General features: G+C 42.9%; 2 protein-coding genes across 8 annotated transcripts in view; both read right to left on the bottom strand.

Annotated features, from left to right (window-relative positions):
- LOC130368008 (zinc metalloproteinase-disintegrin-like crotastatin) overlaps positions 1-22,165 on the bottom strand; it is a 219,305-nt gene that overhangs the window by 41,122 nt on the left and 156,018 nt on the right. The window contains exons 3-5 of one of the 7 annotated variants that reach the window (XM_056571152.1): positions 21,595-21,654; positions 21,411-21,482; positions 3,953-4,032 (exon numbers count right to left, since the gene is read on the bottom strand). In XM_056571152.1, the coding sequence (XP_056427127.1) occupies positions 3,953-4,032; positions 21,411-21,482; positions 21,595-21,654 (212 nt within the window). Of the gene's footprint in view, positions 1-3,952; positions 4,033-5,598; positions 5,776-9,680; positions 9,881-11,527; positions 11,581-12,001; positions 12,039-13,766; positions 13,860-21,410; positions 21,483-21,594; positions 21,655-22,165 lie in introns of those variants that run through there. The other 6 variants (XM_056571155.1, XM_056571159.1, XM_056571153.1 and 3 more) reach the window with 6 other exon arrangements.
- LOC130368009 (uncharacterized) lies at positions 18,781-20,493 on the bottom strand. Its single transcript, XM_056571160.1, has 2 exons — positions 20,464-20,493; positions 18,781-20,085 (listed from the first exon to the last, which is right to left on the bottom strand). The coding sequence occupies exon 2, from the start codon at positions 19,814-19,816 to the stop codon at positions 18,836-18,838; it is 981 nt and encodes a 326-aa protein (XP_056427135.1). The 5' UTR covers positions 19,817-20,085; positions 20,464-20,493; the 3' UTR covers positions 18,781-18,835.

The following is a 22,165-nucleotide window of genomic DNA, read 5'->3' as shown; positions in this document are numbered from 1 at the left end:
GACATTTTCATACTGTCCAGGGAAGGATTTTCCTGTAACAAACAATATTGGACTGGAAACAACACTATACTAGGGTGTTACCTTTCCACATTGTACAAACAAAACGTCCCCAGGCAGTCATCAGGTGTTCACACCTCCATTTAACATGGTAATATAGACACAGTACACAGATAATCTCTCTTCCTGTCCTCGAGCATTGTAAAGCTTCTCAAGCCCCCTTTTCTGGACATTTTTCATACTGTCCAGCGAAGGGCAAAAAGTAGTGTGGTAAACTTGGGGGATAAAGCCTTGTGGGGTGTAGGGTAGTTAGGGTGTTGCTGTTCAGAATAGTAAAGGGCGCTGTTAACCTTTGTCACTCGTGACGCCAGGGTGAGGGTTAAATACTGCTAATCTTGACAGGCCTATTGCCACCCTTCCCAAAAGCAATAGGTGATGCAGAAATAAAGGATTGTCCACAACCACTGTTAACTGAAAACTTGCAGGAACTTTTACTGAAGAATTTCTGTACATGCAGCAATAGTAACAGTCCAGATAACAGTCTCTATGCATACAGCTTGAGCAGCGATTGACAGTTGGTTGGGATCAGATAAGCTCAATTTAGCTTCTCAGGGATTGTATAGCAGAGATCCGCTGGATTTAAGGGTGCGTTTAGGTCCAGTGATCTTGCGGTGAGTAGCGGGGAATTGCTTAGTATATCCGCTATGTTAGAGGCCGAGGCCGCAAGGCTTTGGCCTAGTAAATTGTCTTGTAAGCTGCGGAGGTCCGACCTCTTCCAGAGTCAGCAACCCAAGAGAGGGATCAAGATGGCGCAGGTCCCTTATATGGGCAGGGGCTGGCCATTTTGGATTGGTCCGTAACAACTGTCACTCACCATTACATTGCATTGTGGGTGAACACATCATGAGGACCACCAAAGGTCCTTTAGCAAAACCATAGAGTTCTAACCTGATCACATGACCCGCAGGTCCTGCTACGCTGAACAGGTAGGCATCTGAATATATACATATTTATACTTATATTTATATGAATTTCTATATAAATATGAACTAACTAAGGAGTGACAAGGGGATAACTATAGAAGAGGGACCCAAACATTCCTAGGGACTCTGACTATGGGGACCTCTACGAAGGTACAGTATGAAATACGGTACCGGGACACCACAGTAGTAAAAATACATAATAAATGTGGCATCTACGCCAACTTTTTAAAAGAAATATGCAGCTGAATTTTTGCTTGGTGTATTTCCAGATTGTTTTAAATTAAAGCTGGATATAGATATTAGGAGGCTACTAAGTGGCTATAGGAAAATATATTTACAAAACACAACCAGTTAGATCATTGAGGATCTTTCTGGTAGAAGAATAGTTTAATGGGGTATTCCAGGAAAAAAACACTTTTATTTATATAATATATATATATCTCAACTGGCTCCAGAACGTTAAACCGATTTGTTAATTACTTCTATTAAAAAATCTTAATCCTTCCAGTAGTTATCAGCTGCTGAAATTGAGTTGCTCTTTTCTGTCTGACCACAGTGCTCTCTGCTGACACCTCTGCTTGTCTCAGGAACTGTCCAGAGTAGGAGAAAATCCCCATAGCAAACCTCTAATGCTTTGGACAGTTCCTGAGACAGACAGAGGTGTCAGCAGAGAGCACTGTGGTCAGAAAATAAGAACAACTAAACTTCAGCAGCTGATAACTACTGGAATGATTAAGATTTTTATATATATAGTGTAAAAAAAAAATCAGTCCTCATTCTCCTTCATAAACTGATACATGTCTCCATTCCCCACTGCACTTCTCAAGAAATTAGTACAATGAAAATCAACTATATAAATGGTACAAAGAGGAGAAGTCCTTGTCTGCAAATACTTACAATCTACAAGGAGAGGGGAGGGAGACACCAGGTGAGGGCAGAAGCCATTCATATGGTAGTGTAGTGACGGCAGAGATATTGTAGGTTGTAGCCTATTCTGAAAAATGGGCTTTCAGTTTTTTTTTGTTTTTTTTTAATAAGGTTGTGATGGTTAATTAGTCTTGTGTATTGGGGTAGTGAGGTCCATAGTATGGGGGAAGCACAAGAGAGGTCTTGGAGATGGTTGTGTGTGGTGCACATAAGAGGAGAGCACAGGTGGGGGTCTTGTGAGGATTAGAGATTATGGGGGACATGTATCAATAATGGTGTAGCAATGTGTGATTTTATGTATTTTTTTTGCGTCAAATGGAGCATATTTGTGCCAAAATTATCAATTGTCGTACGCAAGTTTGTAATTTGGCACAAATGTAGCCCTACAAAAGGCGCAGACCCCAGAATTCCAGGCAGTAAATCTGACTTTGGGACATTCTATTGTTGTAGCTATTTTCTCTGTCACTTTATTCATGGTGTAGATTTGCGCCTAAATGAAGGTATTTGTGCCTAAACTTGCGCCAAATCAAAAAGTTGCAATTAATGAATTCCAGACCAAAGAATGATTGTAACTGAAATCACGACTAACAAAGTGAAATCAGTGATTTTGTTCTAAACCATTTGACGCAATTGTTTGTCGCAAAAATGGACATAAAAGGAAATTTGAGACAAATCACAGTAAAAAAAAACAGGGTAAAATCCTTCATACATATCCCCTATGTGTGTGGAGTTATCAGGAGATCAGGTCAGAGATGTATGGAGGTGACAGGTTGTGGACGGTCATTTTTCATCATTGGAACTCACTGGGCAATGTGTAGCCAGTGAAGGGATTGGCAGAGAGTTAAAAAGAGCAGAAATATGGGAGATGGGTTAACTGGGCTTGGAGGGGAGCAAGAGTGTTAGATGGAAGGTCTCAGGGGAGGATGTTGCACTAGTCCAGGCAGGAGATGGTCAAAGTTCAGAAAACAGTGGATTCGGGAACTGTTTTTGAGGTGGTGGCAGCAGGAGGTGATAAGGGCCTGAATGAGTGCTATGAAACGCAGGATGGAGTCAAAGGTTGATAGACGCCACAAATGTCTGGATCATGGGGAGTCTTCTACCCAATATAACACCAGTCTCCATTAGTACCCCTTTGGAATTACAACAAAACCAAATACTCTCAATTAAAGGGGTACTACCGTGCTGACAACTTATCCCCTATCTAAAGGATAGGGTATAAATTGCCTGATCGCGCTGGGTCGCGCCGCTGGGGACCTCCACGATCTCACATGCAGCACCCCGCTCTCCTCAGGCCCCGGAGCGAACATCACTTCGGGTCTGATGACTGCTGATCAAAGGGCCGGAGTATCGTGATGTCACGGCTCCGCCCCTATGTGACGTCACACTCTGTCCCTCAATGTAAGTCTATGGCAGGGGGCGAGACAGCTGTCTCGCCCCCTGCCATAGACTTGCATTGAGGGGCGGAGCGTGACGTCACACGGGGGCAAAGCGGTGATGTCACGATCACCGGCCCCGTCATCAGACCCGGAGTTGATGTTCGCTCCGGGGCCTGATGAGAGCGGGGTGCTGCATGCGAGATCCTTTAGATAGGGGATAATCTGTCAGCACGGTAGTACCCCTTTAAGGCCATGTTTTACTTCACTACACAGTGACTGGTTAGGAATATTAGGGAAGTAACAAAAGGGGCAGCAGCTATTTATTTCTTGGATGAATATACCATAGATATTATTGGTGAGAAGCCCCCATAACTGGACGTGTTCAGATTGCCCCCATTCTGGCTCCAGTGAAGCAAACTGGGATATACAGTGTTACTGATTCAGATGGGCAAACTAGGAACATCGAAAGGTCAAATCCAACATAGAAGAGCATGTCTTAAAGAGACTGTCTGAGGGCAGATCCTGCGGACCACTGCTATGGGTGCAGAGGAGTCTGTAACTACAGCCTCGGGGATAAGGTCCCCTTCTCAAATAAAGCAAACAGGAGGCAAGAACCCCTTTACACCGAGAGATCTGCCTACAGCAGAAATGAATGTGGATGTAAATTACCTGTGTGTCTCGCTTATGCTGGGAATGGATTTTTTCGGGGACCACCACCTGGTAACTTTGTCCCTCAGGTATATTATTGGCTGGTAGGAAAAAAAATATATATATAAAAGTTAAAGTCAGGAGAGATTATACAGTCACTAAATAGATATGAGATAAAGTCCCCTGCTAGAGATCCAATAAAATATTCATGAGACATATTTTCTACATTACATCAGTGGATACAGAACTCACTCTCTGTCTGACACTACAGTCATAGTCATGGGAGATTGTATGGATATTACAGAGCTATTAAACTACACCAATCCCTCCTCTTATGACAGTACACCAATGCTTCTCACTATGGGTAGGAATCTGTATTACATAAAAACTCTCATAGCATTGAAGAGAATAGCGTCTGACCCAAAAGGAAAATTATAGTTCAAGTCCGTACAAAAGAGGATACCATATCTTTGAGCAAGAAGTAAACGTAATACTTAAAGGGGTACTCTGCTGTAGCTTAGCGTTTGGAACAAACTGTTCTGAACGCTGGAGCCGGTGTGAGGTGTTTTTTTGCGCCCCCGTAGATCCATGCGTCCGCTCCTCCCCCAGCTCTCCGAACATTTCCGAAGCTAGAACTGGGGCAAGGGGAGCGAGGAGGTACACGCCCCCTCCCTGAGCTCAGCTGGACGCAGATCTCCACGGCACGCCCCCTCCCTGAGGACATAGAGCAGTGCTCCCAATGAGCTCTATGTGTAAAGGGGGACATACTGCACGGGCTCTTTAGCCCATGCAGTATGTCCCCCTTTAGCCTGTACAGTTTGTCCCCCTTTAGCCCGTGCAGTATGTCCCCCTTTAGCCTGTACAGTTTGTCCCCCTTCAGCCTGTACAGTATGTCCCCCTTTAGCCTGTACAGTTTGTCCCCCTTTAGCCCGTGCAGTATGTCCCCCTTCAGCCTGTACAGTATGTCCCCTTTAGCCCGTACAGTACGTCCCCCTTTACACATAGAGCTCATTGGGAGCACTGCTCTATGTCCTCAGCTCGGGGAGATGAGGGAGGGGCCTGCCGTGGAGATTTACGTCTCAGGGAGGGGAGATGAGGGAGGGGACCTGCCATGGAGATTTACATCCTCAGGGAGGGGAGATGAGAGAGGGGCCTGCCGAGGAGATCTATGTCCTCAGGGAGGGGGCGTGTCGTGGAGATCTGCGTCCAGCCGAGCTCAGGGAGGGGAGATGAGGGAGGGGGCGTGAACCTTTTCTCTCCCCTTGCTCTGCCCTCCCCCAGTTCTAGCTTCTGAAATGTTCGGAGAGCTGGGGGAGGAGCGGACGCATGGATCTATGGGGGCACAAAAAACCACCTCACACCGGCGCTGGGAGCTTTTGAAGTCATAGCCCCGCCCCCTCATGACATAACACCCGCCCCCTCAATGTAAGTCTATGGGAGGGGGCGTGACAGCCGTCACGCCCCCTCCCATAGACTTGCATTGAGGGGGTGGAGTGTGATGTCATAGCCCAGCCCCTCATAACATCACAAGCTTCCGGCGCCGACTCCAGTGTTCAGAACAGTTTGTTCCATAAACTGAGCAGCGGAGTACCCCGTTAAGTTTTAGGTTCAGATTGCAGACTTATTTCCTGTGTTTTTTTTCGCAGCAGTTCACAAATATGCCTTGCACTAGCTACATGGCAGAAGAGAACCTGGAGCGTGGAGACGACTTGTTGACTTCTGTGGGAGAGTGTTGCGGACATAATCTGTGACCTGTGCAGAGGTCAATATGTAGGAGTGGGATTAGGTGAACTGTAGACATCATTTATGATTAGAGAGAGCTCCTGTGTTCTCTATATGTAAGAGATAAAGTCCTATTACATGTGCAAAACATCAGCTTTACAGGGCTTAATAGGATGATATCTTTATAATCAGCGTTTGCTTATTCATCGACTGATCACTGGCTTTATGACACAGATCACATTGCTGATCACATCTTTTAAGCAGGTTTAAAAGTCATTGTTCGCTTATCTCCCTGTGTAACATGGATGTGTGGCCGAAAATGAGTGATCGTTCATAAGGCCCTGCCCGCATGTTATTCGAGCCATGTAATAGGCTTATATTGGGTACTGCTCTGCCTATGTTATACCATTCTTACCTGTAAGTGTAATGGTTAAACCGCCTGCAAATTCCTGGGACAAATAGGAAGACGTATACCCCCCCCCCCCCCCCCTCCCTTTTTGTTTTTTTTCCTTTATTTTATGACATAAGATTTCAGTGATTTCCATGTTGGGATGTGTTTTGTCACAGCCTTTTGTTTATAAAGAAGTAATCCGATGGAATCCCAGAGAACAATTATGTATTGTGTTATCAGGCTTAAGCTTCTGGTATTTATATAAGAAGAGTTTGGTTTCTTATAACATGGTTTGTTATTAACTATCTAAACTTTTAATAAAGAGGCCGAAGCCAAGTTTTACCCACAAAATGTTTGTGTTGTATCCAGGCTTTAGATAAAGTTCCCAGCATGTGGTACTTGGAGATAATTAATCTCTTAGAGGGAGATTTATCAAAACATGTGCAGAGGAAAAGTTGCCCAGTTGTCCATAGCAACCAATCAGATCGCTTCTTTCACTTTTAACCCCTTAAGGACCAAGGACGTACCGGTACGTCCTTGGTCCTGCTCTCCTGATATAACGCGGGGTTACACAGTAACCCCGCGTCATATCACGGCGGGCCCGGCGTCATAGTGAAGCCGGGACCCGCCTCTAATAGCGCGCAGCGCCGATCGCGGCACTGCGCATTATTAACCCTTTAACCCGTGGCGCCGCTCTCAGAGCTGAGCCGCGCAGCTAAAAGCGAAAGCGAAAGTTGCCGGCTAGCTCAGTCAGGCTGTTCAGGATAGCCGCAGCGAAATCGCGGCATCCCGAACAGCTTACAGGACAGCGGGAGGGCCCCTACCTGCCTCCTCGCTGTCCAATCGCCGAATGACTGCTCAGTGCCTGAGATCCAGAATCATTGATCACTGGCTTCCTATGAGAAACCAGTGATCAATGATAAAGATCAGTGTGTGCAGTGTTATAGGTCCCTATGGGAGCTATAACTGTGTAAAAAAAAAATGAAAAAAAAATGAATAAAGATCATTTAACTCCTCCCCTATTAAAAGTTTGAATCACCCCCCTTTTCCAATAAAAAAAAAAAAAAAAACTGTGTAAATAAAAATAAACATATATGGTACACATATATAACATCAATGGCGTGAGCGCAAAAAAATTCCAAAGTCCAAAATAGTGCATTTTTGGTCACTTTTTATATCATTTAAAAATGAATAAAAAGCGATTAATAAGTCCTATCAATGCAAAAATGGTACCGTTAAAAACTTCAGATCACGGCGCAAAAAATTAGCCTGCATACCGCTCTGCCCCAGTGTGACATCACGCCCCGATCCTCAATGCAAGTCTATGGGAGGGGGCGTGACAGCCATCACGCCCCCTCCCATATACTTGCATTGAGGGGGTGGGGCGTGACTTCATACGGGGCGGAGTCGTGACATCACGATCTCCCGTCACCGTGGTCGTGAGGTGTTAGGATGAGAGCCTCCAGCGCTGCCTGAAGCCGCAACAGGTGGGTGCTGCATCCGAGATCCCGGGGGTCCTCAGCGGCGGGACCCCCGAGATCTGACATCTTATTCCCTATCCTTTCGATAGGGGATAAGATGTCTAGGGGTGGAGTACCCCTTTAAATACAAGGACTTATACTTCTAATACAGTGTTTTCCAACCAGGATGTCTCCAGCTGGTGCAAAACTACAACTTCCAGCATGAAGGCTGTCCAGGCATGCTGAGAGTTGTAGCTTTGCAACAGCTGGAGGCACCCTGGTTTGGAAACAATGTTTTATTGAAAGTAATAAAGCAAGTTCTGCAGCATAATCTTTTAGCATTGCAGTCCATGATGAAAGTGGTATTACAGTGTGTGAAGTTGGGTGATGAGGACTATTTCCATTGCTAGTACCAATGGCTGGAGTGTTCACAGTGCTCATAGGGGGAATATACTGTATATGTTATAGAAAGCATTTTGCCTGTACACAGCATGCTGAGAAATGTCAATGGAAAGTGAAGGAGAACACGACCAATAAATTATGGTGGTTAAGCCCCACCACGTGTGTGTGTGTATGTGTATATAGATAGATAGATAGATATCTGTTGCTGTATATCTAGCCTAGTAGCGTGCACCTGTAGGCCAGGTCCATATAATAGTTTGGTATCAACTAAAGTGCTGGCTGACTTATTCTTTGTCTGTATTGCACATACAGGGGAGTGGCTACCTCCATGTTGGCCTTGCACCCCACCCACCTCTATCAGGTGTGTATATAAGGTGGCTTGGATGTTCCAGATCCTGCCATGCTTACTGAACTGTTCACACAGAGGCATATTCACAGTGTAGGGTCCGTCCCAATGAGGCTACCTTATCGCGGTGGGACGGTCCAAGCTATTTGACCGCCGGCGGAGACAAATTTGCGAGCTAAGTGCCTCACTATTTCATAGTTTCACATTTGCATCTATTACACCATAGCTGTATAGCCCTCCATGTTTTATCTGCATGTTCATGTTTCACCTATATCCTTGTGCTGGCAGTGTGCTGCTGCATTCTTCTGTTGATAGATAGATAGATACAAATCAAAAAATGTTGCAGTATCTTGTAATACCTTTTTTTATTGGACTAACAGAATTGTGTAGAGACAAGCTTTTGGGATTCCTCCCTTAAGTCCAAAGCAAATTTGCCTTGGACTTGATAAAGGGAGGGATCCCAAATGCTTGTCTCTACACAATTCTGTTAGTCCAATAAAAAAAGGTATTACAAGATACTGCAACATTTTTTGATTTGCATCTGCATTACTGGACTAATACGGCTACTCAAATTTACTATATATAGCAACATCATATAGATATAAATCCAAAAAGTGGGTGCTCTGCGCCAGAACACGACCTTAACGGGGTACTCCGGTGCTTAGACATCTTATCCCCTATCCAAAGGATAGGGAATAAGATGCCTGATCGTGGGAGTCCCGCTACTGGGGACCCCTGTGATCTTGCACGCGGCACCCCGTTTGTAATCAGTCCCCGGAGTGTGTTTGCTCCGGGTCTGATTACTGTCGATCATGGGCCCGGCGGCGTGTGATGTCACGCCTCCACCCCCGTGTGACCTCACGCTCCGCCCCTCAAAGCAAGTCTATGGGAGGGGGCGTGACAGCTATCACGCCCCCTCCCATAGGCTTCCATTGAGGGGCCGAGCGTGACGTCACACGCCGTCGGCCCTGTGGTCGCCGGTAATCAGTCCCGGGACTGATTACAAACGGGGTGCCGCGTGCAAGATCACGGGGGTCCCAGCAGCGGGACTCCCACAATCAGGCATCTTATCCCCTATCCTTTGGATAGGGGATAAGATGTCTAAGCATCGGAGAACCCCTTTAAATCCAGAGTTGAACAGACAATCCTAGAAGAAAGAAGCAGCACACAAGTAATATAGTGAACAACAGTGAATTTATTGACCCATCCATATACAGTGCAACATTTTGGCTCAACAATAGAGCCTTTCTCTATTGTTGAGCCAAAAATTCACACTGTATATGTATGGGTGGGTCAATAAATTCACTGTTGTTCACTATATTGGATGTGTGGCATGCTGCTTCTTTCTTCTAAGATTATATATATATATATAGTGTATATTGTGACAAGGAAAGGGTGTATTTCCTTGCTCACCCTAAAGAATCTCACCTGCTTCTTAAGTAATGAGGCAGCAGGGAAGGGAAGTGTATATAAGATGGAGACTCAGTCTGATCTGTGCTCTCCCTGGGAAACAGCACATTGCTGTAGGGGGGAGACACTTGGACCCTGTTGAGGAAGCACACAGCTGGAATCTGTGAGTGGTCCAAGAAGTGGTGTGAACTGTGAGTAGCAGGTTGCAGGAGTCACATGTCTAACTGGCTGAGGGTAGCTCACCAGCTAGTAGTCAGGGCATGCTGATATGTGTAGTCAGTGATCAGACGGTGTAGGATTTTATTTTGTTCCTGTGTTATGTTTGTTTTTCCCCTGCAACCTGTCTAAATAAAGTTGGCAAGGTGCCAGGCTTGCATGAATAACCGTTGTCTGCGGGTTTATTGAGTGGAAATGTGTCCCGTGGCAGTGTCCAGGATGATCCCGGAGCTAATCCCCAAGGAGGAATCCTTACAGTATGTGTGTGTGTGTGTGTATGTGTGTGTATATATATATATATATATAGAAGGCAAAAAGCGGCTGCAGCACACAAAATAAGTGAAAAAATAATAGTGGCTTTAATCCATAATCAATACAAATGGCATTTGTATTGATTATGGATTAAAGCCACTATTATTTTTTCACTTATTTTGTGTGCTGCAGCCGCTTTTTGCCTTCTTCATTGGGGACCAGAGACCAGGGTCCATTTGGTTGCTTGCACCTAAGATACTTTTTCATAAGGAGTGCTACTTTTCGCTATATCTTTTTTTTTTTTTTATATATATATATATATATATCTATATATTCTCTTGACTTCAACACTTTTAGACTGTATAAGGCTAACCAAATTTATACAGATCTTTACGATACAATGTAATATAACATCTTGCTACTGCAGTAAATCAGTAGATTGCGTCATAGGAACGTAGACCTAGAGGGGACTTGGCAACAAGAGCAGCAACGATTTCTAATAGGGTGCTGTAGATGCAGCAAAATGGACATTTTGCAAACAATTTAATGTAAAAAAAATTATAATAATGCGCAAAAAATCTCTCAAGCCCTAGGCTTGTGCTGCCATAGCGAGTGGCTGCAAATCTGCAGGGAAATTTTGCAGCAGTTCTGACCCATGTGGATTCAACCAAAGGGAGAACACACATTTATTTTCTACATTAAAAGTATTTATAATTTATTTTTGTTCACTTTTTGTCACCCCCCCCCCCCCCCCCCTCTTCACTGACCTTCAGATGCCTAATGGTAAAAACTAAGGGTAGGTTCACACCATGTTTTTGCAATACAGTTTTTTATCAGGTTTTTGATTAAAAAAAATAAAAATATAAAAAAAATGATTCCGCAAAACCTGACTAAACTGTATCAAAATGTCTGTACAAAGTTTTATCTGTATACAGTTGAAAACTGTATACGGTTTGAAAAATGATGTCCGGTTGCATCCGTTTTTTAAGAAAAAAAACATATACGTTGAACGTTTCACTCCATTATGAATAAAGTTTCACTTGTTTGATTGAAATTCCAAGAAAAAAAAACTGTGCAAAGTCAAAAACCGTATGGTAAAACCGGATGGAACCGTACACACATACAGGTCTGTACAGTTCCCATTGACTCCCATGTTAAAAACGTATACGGGTCAATATGGTTTTTCACCTGGTCCAAAAACCGTGGTAGGCCACGGTTTTCTGTCCAGAAAAATAAGTAAAAAACCGTGTGGTGTGAAAAACAGAGACAACCATATACAATATGGTGCATACAGTTTTGAATGGAAAGTCTATGGGCACGGTTTGCTGTACGATTGCATACGGTTTTAAAAAAAAACGTATCCAAAAACTGTATAGAAAATCGTGGTGTGAACCCACCCTAAGGGGGAGATGCATCAAACACTGTCCAGAGGAAAAGTGGCTGAGTTGCCCATAGCAACCAATCAGATCGCTGTGTTCATTTTGCAGAGGCCTTTTCAAAAATGAAAGAAGCGAGCTGATTGGTTGCTATGGGCAACTAGGAAACTTTTCCTCTGCACAGGTTTTGATAAATCTTCCCCCAAAACTTTGAATACTTGGCTCTTATAACTCCATCCTCCCTTTTCATCACAAGACACTGTACGACATTCCAGGATATCCTTAACCCGCATCTACAAAACACCATTTGCCTGAGGGCGCATACAGATCCCAAATCTCTTCTAAATCCTTATCAGTTCTCCAGTCACGGACAAGGAATTCTCATTGCAAGCCCCACACCCACACGATGCCAGTCTACCCGAAATGTATTCATTGCCATGATTTGCCTGTCAGCTATTTCTGTACCCATGCTGCCCACCTCTACCCATGAATCACCATTAATAACAGGCACAGTCATCTGATACCATCTGAGCACAGGTAGAGAAGTGTCATACAGGAGGTAGACGCATACTGACACATCCACTTAAAGGGGTACTCCACTGGAAGAAAAAATATTTTTTTAAACCAACATGTGCCAGAAAGTTAAACAGATTTGTAAATTACTTCCATTTAAAAATCTTACTCCTTCCAGTACTTATCAGCTGCTGTATGCTCCACATGAAGTTCTTTTCGAATTTCCTTTCTGTCTGACCACAGTGCTCTCTGCTGACACCTCTGTCCATTTTAGGAACCGTCCAGAGTAGGAGCAAATCCCCATAGCAAACCTCTCCTGCTCTGGACTATTTCTGACATGGACAGAGGTGTCAGCAGAGAGCACTGTGGTCAGACAGAAAGGAAATTCAAAAAGAAAAGAACTTCCTCTGTAGTATACAGAAGCTGATAAGTACTGGAAGGATTAAGATTTTTAAATAGAAATGATTTACAAATCTGTAATTTTTAACTTTCTGGCACCAGTTAATAATAATAATAATAATTAAAAAAAAAAATTCCACTGGAGTACCCCTTTAAGAGGAATTTAGATTGTAAGCTCTTAGGAGCCAACAACTCATACTGTAGACGAGTGGTCTTCAAACTGTGGGCCTCCAGCTGTTGTAAAACGACAACTACCAGCATGCCCGGACAGCCGTTGGCTGTCCGGGCATGCTGGTAGTTGTCGTTTTGCAACAGCTAGAGGTCCACAGCACTACTGTAGGCTGTATTTATCCACTAAAATTAGTATTTTTGACAACAATGGGGCTTTTTTCAAGAAAAAAAAAAAAGCCCCTACAATCTCTTATGATCCTGATGCCTCCATAATCGGAATGACGATGAGTTGATTTTGGATCATTTCCATTTGTAGAATGAACAATTTAACCCAATGTTCGATCCACTTCTTATATCTTAGCAACGGACAGACCGTGACTTGATTCACAGACCTGGCCATACGTTGTGTGACCCAAGAGCTTGCAATCAATACCAAACCTACACAGACATAGTGACCCAAGATGACCCTTTAGACCTTCCAAAAAAAAAAAAACACTATAATTTCCTTAGGCCACGTTCACATTGCCGTCAGACTCCGCTATTCGGAATTCCGTCAGCAATCTGGACAAACTGGAGTTTTAGCGGAGAAAAAAATAGCGCAATTCTCCGCTAAATTCCTGTAAAATCACCAGATCACCGACAGACCCCATGCAAGGGAATTGGACCCAATAGTAGCCGCTTGCATCCGACCGTTTTAGGGTCCGATCGGCTCAAAAATAAATAAATAAATAGAAAAAGAGACGTTCAGACCCTTAACGGCAATGTGTATTACCTGTTAAGACAGTCTTAGAAGACCATAGGGAACATTAGCATACAAAAGCATGTAAATGAACCCTACCGAGGAGCCTTCAAGCTGTGAGTCTTATCAGACACAGCCCAGTTACCTGGCTCAGGTAATATGATCCATTTAAGCAGAAAGATTATAAACTTTGACCGAACATTGCAAAACAGGTCTGTACAATTTACGAGAATTAGAAATACTCTAAGTAACTTCGTATCTGCTCTTAAAGGAGATGTCTATTGACTCAAGAGTCCCCTATAGCTCAGACTACACCTATAGAAAAATGGAAAGCAAACACTTGGGCTGTCAAAAATAAAAATGTTGCAAAATCACAAATCGGACAATGTTAAAGGAGACGTTTAGGTGGTACCAGGTGTGGTACAGCCGTGGACTCACCTAGAAGCTGGCTGTCCAGCAGTGCCAGAAGAAGAAGCGCAGAAATCAGCATGGTTCACCACCTTTGGAGATCACTCCTTCCAGTACTGAGGCAGTGAGGAAGTGCTGAGCATTGTGTGTACTGTATCAGGAATTTATAGACTCACTTGAGCAAACAGGTTACTCAACTCTACACAGACGGAAGTGACAGCATTGTAGCTGCCCCCCTGTCTATTGTCTGTTTTTTTCTACCTCTGCCTTGTTTATATTGGTGGTTTGTTGTGTGCCAGGTCATCTGACCATTAATGCCAATTGACTGGATTCCCTAGAGAATAATACTGAAATACTGTAACATATATATATATATATATATATATATATATATATATATTAGTACAGACCAAAAGTTTGGACACACCTTCTCATTCAGAGTTTTCTTTATTTTCATGACTATGAAAATTGTAGATTCACAGTGAAGGCATCAAAACTATGAATTAACAAGTGTAATTATATACATAACAAAAAAGTGTGAACATATGTCATATTCTAGGTTCTAGCCACCTTTTGCTTTGATTACTGCTTTGCACACTCTTGGCATTCTCTTGATGAGCTTCAAGAGGTAGTCACCTGAAATGGTCTTCCAACAGTCTTGAAGGAGTTCCCAGAGATGCTTAGCACTTGTTGGCCCTTTTGCCTTCACTCTGCGGTCCAGCTCACCCCAAACCATCTCGATTGGGTTCAGGTCCGGTGACTGTGGAGGCCAGGTCATCTGGCACAGCACCCCATCACTCTCCTTCTTGGTCAAATAGCCCTTACACAGCCTGGAGGTGTTTGGGGTCATTGTCCTGTTGAAAAATAAATGATGGTCCAACTAAATGCAAACCGGATGGAATAGCATGCCGCTGCAAGATGCTGTGGTAGCCATGCTGGTTCAGTATGCCTTCAATTTTGAATAAATCCCCGACAGTGTCACCAGCAAACACCCCCACACCATCACACCTGTGAAGTAAAAACCATTTCAGGTGACTACCTCTTGAATCTCAACAAGAGAATGCCAGGAGTGTGCAAAGCAGTAATCAAAGCAAAAGGTGGCTACTTTGAAGAGCCTAGAATATGACATATTTTTTGTTATGTATGTAATTCCACATGTGTTAATTCATAGTTTTGATTAAAATGAAAATAAAGAAAACTCTGAATGAGAAGGTGTGTCCAAACTTTTGGACTGTACTGTATATATGTTACGCCGAGCGCTCCGGGTCCCTGCTCCTCCCCGGAGCGCTCGCGGCGTTCTCCTCTATGCAGCGCCCCGATCGGGCCCGCTGACCGGGAGCGCTGCACTGACATTCATGATGGGGATGCGATTCGCATAGCGGGACGCGCCCGCTCGCGAATCGCATCCCAAGCCACTTACCCGTCCCGGTCCCCAGCGATCATGTTCTGGCACGCGCGGCTCCGCTCTCTAGGGCGCGCGCGCGCGCCAGCTCTCTGAGATTTAAAGGGCCAGTGCACCAATGATTGGTGCCTGGCCCAATCAGCCTAATTAGCTTCCACCTGCTCCCTGTCCATATAACCTCCCTTCCCCTGCACTTCCTTGCCGGATCTTGTTGCCTTAGTGCCTAGAGAAAGCTACTACTGTGTTTACCATTACTGTGTTCCTGACCTCCTGCTATTACTATTGACTACGCACCTTGCCGCCTGCCCCGACCTTCTGCTACGTCTGACCTTGCTTCTGCCTAGTCTTTCTGTCCCACGCCTTCTCAGCAGTCAGCGAGGTTGAGCCGTTGCCGGTGGATACGACCTGGTTGCTACCGCTGCAGCAAGACCATCCCGCTTTGCGGCGGGCTCTGGTGAAAACCAGTAGCAACCCTAGAACCGGTCCACCGACACGGTCCACGCCAATCCCTCGCTGACACAGAGGATCCACATCCAGCTAGCCAAATCATAACTATATATATATATATATATATATATATATATATATATAGGTAACCAATGTAATTGATATCAGGGCTATCAATATCCAAAAAGTAAAAAAAAAAAATTCACACCAGTAAAGATCAAAACACTACAGCAAAAGAAGTGTTACGCAGCTTTTTCAGTATTCTAACTGGTTATGCAGCGATATGTGTCATAGTTCACATAGTTTGAGAGGCTGAAAAAAACATCCATCCATCCAATTTTGCCTATGTCCCTATAGTGTTGATCCAGAGAAAGGCAATCTTCCTTATTTTAGGGGTAAAAATTCCTTCCAGACACTAAGGCTATGTTCACACGGCAGAATTTCTGCATGGAATGCTGAATGAAAATTCTGCAGTATATTACGCAGAAATGAATTGCAGAACAGCAGAATCCCATTGAAGTGTATTGGCAATAAATTCATGCAGAATTTTCGTGCAGTATGCCATACAGAATTCCATGCACAAGTTCTGACGTGTAAACAAGCATCAATTCCACGTCCGCATTTGTTTTCGTAGAATTTTGCATCCTTTTTTCACATTTGCGGAATTGATGCGGAATTAAGGCAGAATTGATGCTGAAATCGTGCTGCTGAATCCAGATTTGTGCATGATTCCGCAGCACAGTTAAAGATGGAATACATGCGGATTTCTGAACAAATTCCGCATGCATTCTGCACGATTCCAGACCAATTCCGGACAAATTTGATCCCCATTGACTTTAATGGGACTATGCAGCCAAAAAGTATGGAAAAATATAAGATCAGATATATTTTTCTGTAGCTTAGAAAGAGGTATTTCCGCATCAAACATTCTATCAAGTCGTCTTTTTTTTTCAATTCACCCGCTTGGACTTTAAATTTAGTTTTATCACCGTTAACCAGGTCCATTGCAAGAGGTGGCTAACGGGGCTGTACCCCAAGGTCTCTGGACACCGCTGGTTTAATTGCCACTGCTGCTTTAAGACAGCGGTGGCTTCTGGAAAGCAGGGCCGTTTGAAGGAATTTGGGGGCCCCAAGCAAAATAGACATGGAGGGCCCCCCCCACCGCACGCAAAGCCTACAGTAACTACAGCATAGCCGTACAGTTTATGTTCACGCACACTTTATATAAATAATAAAAGGAGGTTTACAGTGCAAATACTGCTGTTGCATTTAATGTGCATGAAATTTGATAATTTTTAACAAATTAACATTTGCAAAAAACTCCACTGTACGATACAAATTGTATGATACAATACAAATATAAATTAAAACAGTGCAGAATAACAAAATCCAACATACTTAAAGCACAACCGTTAGGAATTTTTAGCCCCCCAGACTGCTACAATGTTGTTACAGATGTCCATAACGTGAGTGTAAATCATTTGCGCTCTAAAAAACACACATCAATGCTCAAAAGACCAATATATGGCGGGTACAATCGCAATAATTTCCTATAGCTCACTAAGTGATCCAAAAATACCCTATTTCCCACATATAACTAAATTATCTTTATTGATTAATCTAGAACACACCAAAGAAAATGATTAAAATTGCCAGTGTTTTTCACTCCATGTAAATGTTATTCGTCATGTAATTAATGCCAGACTGGCTGCTGTATCTATCAAGTAGTTCCCCTATGCATCTGCAGTATGCATATAGGGCTCTGGAGCGATTACTGTATTAAAATCACTACTCGGCCCTCCTCAACATGTTTTGCTGCCTAACGCAGCTTTGTCAAGAGGACAGAGGGCCCGCTGTCCTCTTGACAAAGCTGCGTTAGGCAGCGAAACATGTCGAGGGGAGCAGAGTAGTGATTTTAATACAGTGATCGTTCCAGAGCCCTATATGCATACTGCAGATGCATAGGGGAACTACTTGATGACAGATATAGCAGCCAGTCTGGCATTAATTACATAACGAATAACATTTACATGGAGTGAAAAACACTGGCAATTTTAATCATTTTCTTTGGTGTGTTATAGATTAATCAATAAAGATAATTTAGTTATATGTGGGAAATAGGGTATTTGGATCACTTAGTGATCTATAGGAAATTTAAAAACACACACCTTAACATTTTTCACTTCTTACAAATACGTGCAAATTACCTAAAACTGCTGTTTGCGAACCTTGTTTTCTGAAAAAGCAATCACAATGTCCTCCATGTCCAAAGACTGGCGAACATCACGCTCAATTGAAATAAGTGCCAGTCCTGAGAGCCTTTCTTGGCACATGGTGGACCTCATGTAATTTTTTATCATCTTCAAAGCTGAACAGCTCCTCTCACCAGAGGCCACTGACACAGGGAGACTCAGGAGTATACACAAAGCAATGCTTAAATTACTATACAAATCTAGTAACTTCTCACTGTATATGTAATTAAGCATGTCAAATGGGGAAGTGACTACATGGTCTGGAAAAGTGTAGAGAGATGAATTGATCTCAAGTGCCAAGTCATCAGCATCAATGTCATGGAGTGTTTGTTCCAATTTTTTGCATCGTTCATCAAGCTTTCCATTCTTTATTGTCTGCTTCATGTTGTCCTTTGAGAACAGAAAGTCATAAAGGTCATAAACACCCTTCAATCTTGAAAACCTGTCACTTAGGCTTGTGAGGGCTGTGTCAACCATGGGCAGAAAGAAGTCTCTTCTGAAAGTCTCATCTGGAGAAGACTGAGTATCCTCTGTACCTTCATAGAGAGACTGTCTTTTCTTTTTACGTTGCCTTTTCTCAGGAAGGGTCATTTCCATATCCAGATTTTCTGCAATATCTTTTGCATCAGTTTGACAGGAGGCAATCCCATTTTCCCTGAAGTCTTCAAGGTAGTCTTTTACTCCTTCTGTTTCTGATCTAAATGTTTCCATGGAAACATTTGGACTTTGTAGCAGCTTGCTGACATGATTGATGTGGTACAAAACATTGTACCAGGTCATTGTGCAAAGCAGAAAAGACCAGGTCTTCATCTCACCATGTAAGCTTTTAGCACTGGACATGGTCTCTGAGTCCCCCTTCTCTATAGCAAATACCTGGAGTGCAGACAATGCGTCCAGGATCTCTGGTAACTGGTATCGCACCACCTTCACGCTGTCAATTCGAGCTTCCCATCGTGTTGTTGACAAAGGTTTTAAAGTGAGCTGCTTTACATGTTCCTTTAGAGTCTTTGCAACACACCAAAGAAGGATATGGACAGCACTGAGGACTTGGCAGCATCTGCCACAACCAGGTTAAGTGTATGACTGCTGCATGGAATGCAAAATGCTTTGCTGTTCAATTGCAAAATTCTTGCTTGAACACCCTGTTTATGGCCCATCATATTGCTGCCATTGTCATAAGACTGACCACGGCGGTCAGAAAGACTCTGCAGGCTGTGTTTCTGCAGGTGGTCAAGCAGGACTTCAGTCAGGCCCTTACCAGTTGCGTCTTCAACATCCAAAAATCCAAAGAAATGTTCTGCAATGGACACAGATGGTTCACAATTCACAATTCTCAGAACAATGGAAAGCTGTTCCTTATGACTGACATCAGGAGTGCAATCCATAATAATAGAGTAATCCTTTACCCTATGTACTCTTCTCACAATCTCTTCCAGTACCTTGTTTCCAATTACTGCAATTATTTCATTTTGAATAGTTCCTCTCAAGTAATGCACTCTTGTCTCTTGGTTTTGCATCCTTCTTATGTGTTCAGTCATAACTGAATCGAACTGTGCCATCAGTTCAACTTGTGCCAGAAAATTCCCATTGTGTGGGTCATACAACTCACTTGTGGTCCCTCTTAAAGCCAGGTTGCGTTCTGCTAAGTGACAAATTATAGCAATCACTCTCCTTATAACACCTTTCCAATGCTCAATCTCAATCTGCATCAAGCTTTGTTGTCTTTTATCTATGGTTGTATTGGTTTGCAGTCTCTTCTGCAGCTCATGCCAGTTTGTCATATTGTCACAATGACCCTTTGAATATTCATGTTGTTTTAAATGATGAGCTAGGTTCCTCCATTTACGGAAGCCCCAGTTGCTTAAGGCATTGTCACGCTTCCCAAAAACAGTGCAGGCAAAACAGAACGATGAGTCTGTGCTCATGGAATATAACATCCACGACCTAAGAATTTTCTCCCCATTTTTCATGCTTCTCATGTAATTGTCATTTGTGAATCTTCTAGGTGGATTATCAGAATTTTGGGGGAATACATCGTTTTTGACTTGCACTGGTCCTTTTTTTAACAATTTGACAGCGCACACTATCAGTCAGGACTGCTGGCCACTGCGCAGGGTCATCAGATAGAATTACAGTGCTTGTGATCCCTGGAGATGTAGAGGTAAGCTCAGTGTTGAGAAGTGGTGCAGACTCCATTTCTGTTCTGGATGCAGTGTCTTCCACTGTGAGAGATGCTATGATGGTGTAGCTGGGGAAAAATAAATGTTTTTTTATTAATATAATGCATCTGTCCAGGTACAGAATGCATCACCGAGTGTCTGACACTTAGAAACTTGACAAGCACTACTGTATATTAAAAATTCTGAAATGTCCATGGGCAAAAGTGACTGGTAGTATTTACACAGTTTGGTGGGAATTCAATAGCGGTTTGCACTGTTTTTTTTTTTCTAACCATATGCCAGCACACACTTATCTGTTTAAACTCTGGGCTGTGCAGGCTATCAACTATAATTATAGAGCTTATGGTACCTCGTTCTAGGGATCGACTGATTATCGTATTGGACAAAATTATCGTCATTTCCTGCATTATCGGCTCTAAAAAAAATCAATATCTGTGGATCCCTACCTTGTTCTATAGAGGAAACATCTGCACTGAGAAGTGATACATCTGTTGATGTTGAGGAATAGTGTTGCTCGTGAATATCGCATATTCGCGAATATAGCACTATTTATTCGTAATTACGAATATTCGTTTCTTTTCTTTTTTTTTTTTTTTTCACAGTACACATCACAGTGATCATCCCTCTCTGCTTCCAGCTTGTGTGGTGTAAAGAAGGCTCTATTACTACTGTGCGAATTTTTGCTTATGCTAATTTTGTATATGCTAATTTTCGCATATGTTAATTTTTCGCATTCACAAATTTTCCGCTTATGCGAAAATAAAACGCGAATATTACGAATATGCAAATATTCGCGAATATATAACGAATATTCGTCCATATATTCGCGAATATTCGCGAATTCGAATATGGCCTATGCCGCTCAACACTATTGAGGAAGTTGAAGGTGTAGCTGGGAAAATAATTAGAAAAAAATCTGAAATTAGTAGCATATTGAACAAGGTTACTATTAAAAGCTCAGACGTCACATCATCGCGCCGGCACTAGGAGATTGCGTCCACACAGCTCGCACAGTTCAAGCCAGGAAGCTGCAGGCTGGGCTAGGTAAGTCTTTAGTGTAAGTGTGTAAATGTGAGTGTGTGTGTGAGTGAATGAGTGTGTGATGAGGGGCCATGATGAAAGCGGGCCATGATGATGAGGGGGCTTGATGAGACAGTGGGGGGAGAGAGAGAGAGAATGTGACAGGGGGGGGGAGAATGTAAAAAAAAAGCTTTACAAAAAAAGCTAAATGTTAACAATGAACATGTTCATTTAACAGCAGATTTGTGTAGAAATTTTTTTCCCCAAAAAGGTAAAGTGCACACGGAATATCTGTATAAGTTATCGCTTTCGGCCTGAAAGTTCGCAAGTTATCGGTATTGGCTCTAAAAAAATCAATATGGTGGATCCACACCTTGTTCTATAGAGGAAACATCTGCACTGAGAAGTGATGCATCTGTTGATGTTGAGGAAGTTGAAGGGGAAGCTGGGAAAATAATTGGAAAAAAATCTGAAATTAGTTAGTTTTTCCATTTCTGTTAGCATACTGAACAAGGTTACTATTAACAGCTCAGCTCAGTGAGAGAAATTCTCTGTACCTTCATCAGTGGAGGTGTCCTTCGGAAGAGCCTGAGGCCTGAGAAATTTAAGCAAAGCACCTTGAGGGAGAAAGAAAAGATGGTAAGACTTTATAATAACAATCATTAAATGGTTAATAAAGAATACCAGTAAAACAGGGGTGTTGTCCTGATACTGTAGTTGCACTAACTGTTTGTCACAAGCCGCATTTGCCATCAGGCAGTGGGACGACTCGCTCTTGATGTGAGGCGCAGATAGCAGTATTGAGGTACGAAGACAGCGTTTTTAAAGCAAAGGTCCAGTGTTTTATTCACACTCAAATAAATGGCAAACAGTCTTTATTAGTGTTGAGCGGCATAGGCCATATTCGAATTTACGAATATTCGCAAATATATGGACGAATATTCATCATATTCGCCAATATTCGCATATTCGTAATATTCTCGTTTTATTTTCGCATATGCAAATATTCGAAAAATGTGAATGTGTGAAAATTAACATATGCGAAAATTTGCATATACAAAAATTAGCATAAACGAAAATTTGCATATGTAAATTTTCGCATATGCGAAAATTCGCACAGCAGTCTCA

Source organism: Hyla sarda, chromosome 4 (assembly GCF_029499605.1).
Source record: "Hyla sarda isolate aHylSar1 chromosome 4, aHylSar1.hap1, whole genome shotgun sequence".
NCBI lineage: Eukaryota > Metazoa > Chordata > Amphibia > Anura > Hylidae > Hyla > Hyla sarda.
The sequence above is the reverse complement of the archived record's forward strand: the minus strand, read 5'-3'. Positions and strand labels throughout refer to the sequence as shown.

Bases quoted from the DNA above. Each gene is read 5' to 3' on its own strand.
- LOC130368009 (XM_056571160.1), bottom strand. From the start codon at position 19,816: ATGAGAAGCATGAAAAATGGGGAGAAAATTCTTAGGTCGTGGATGTTA.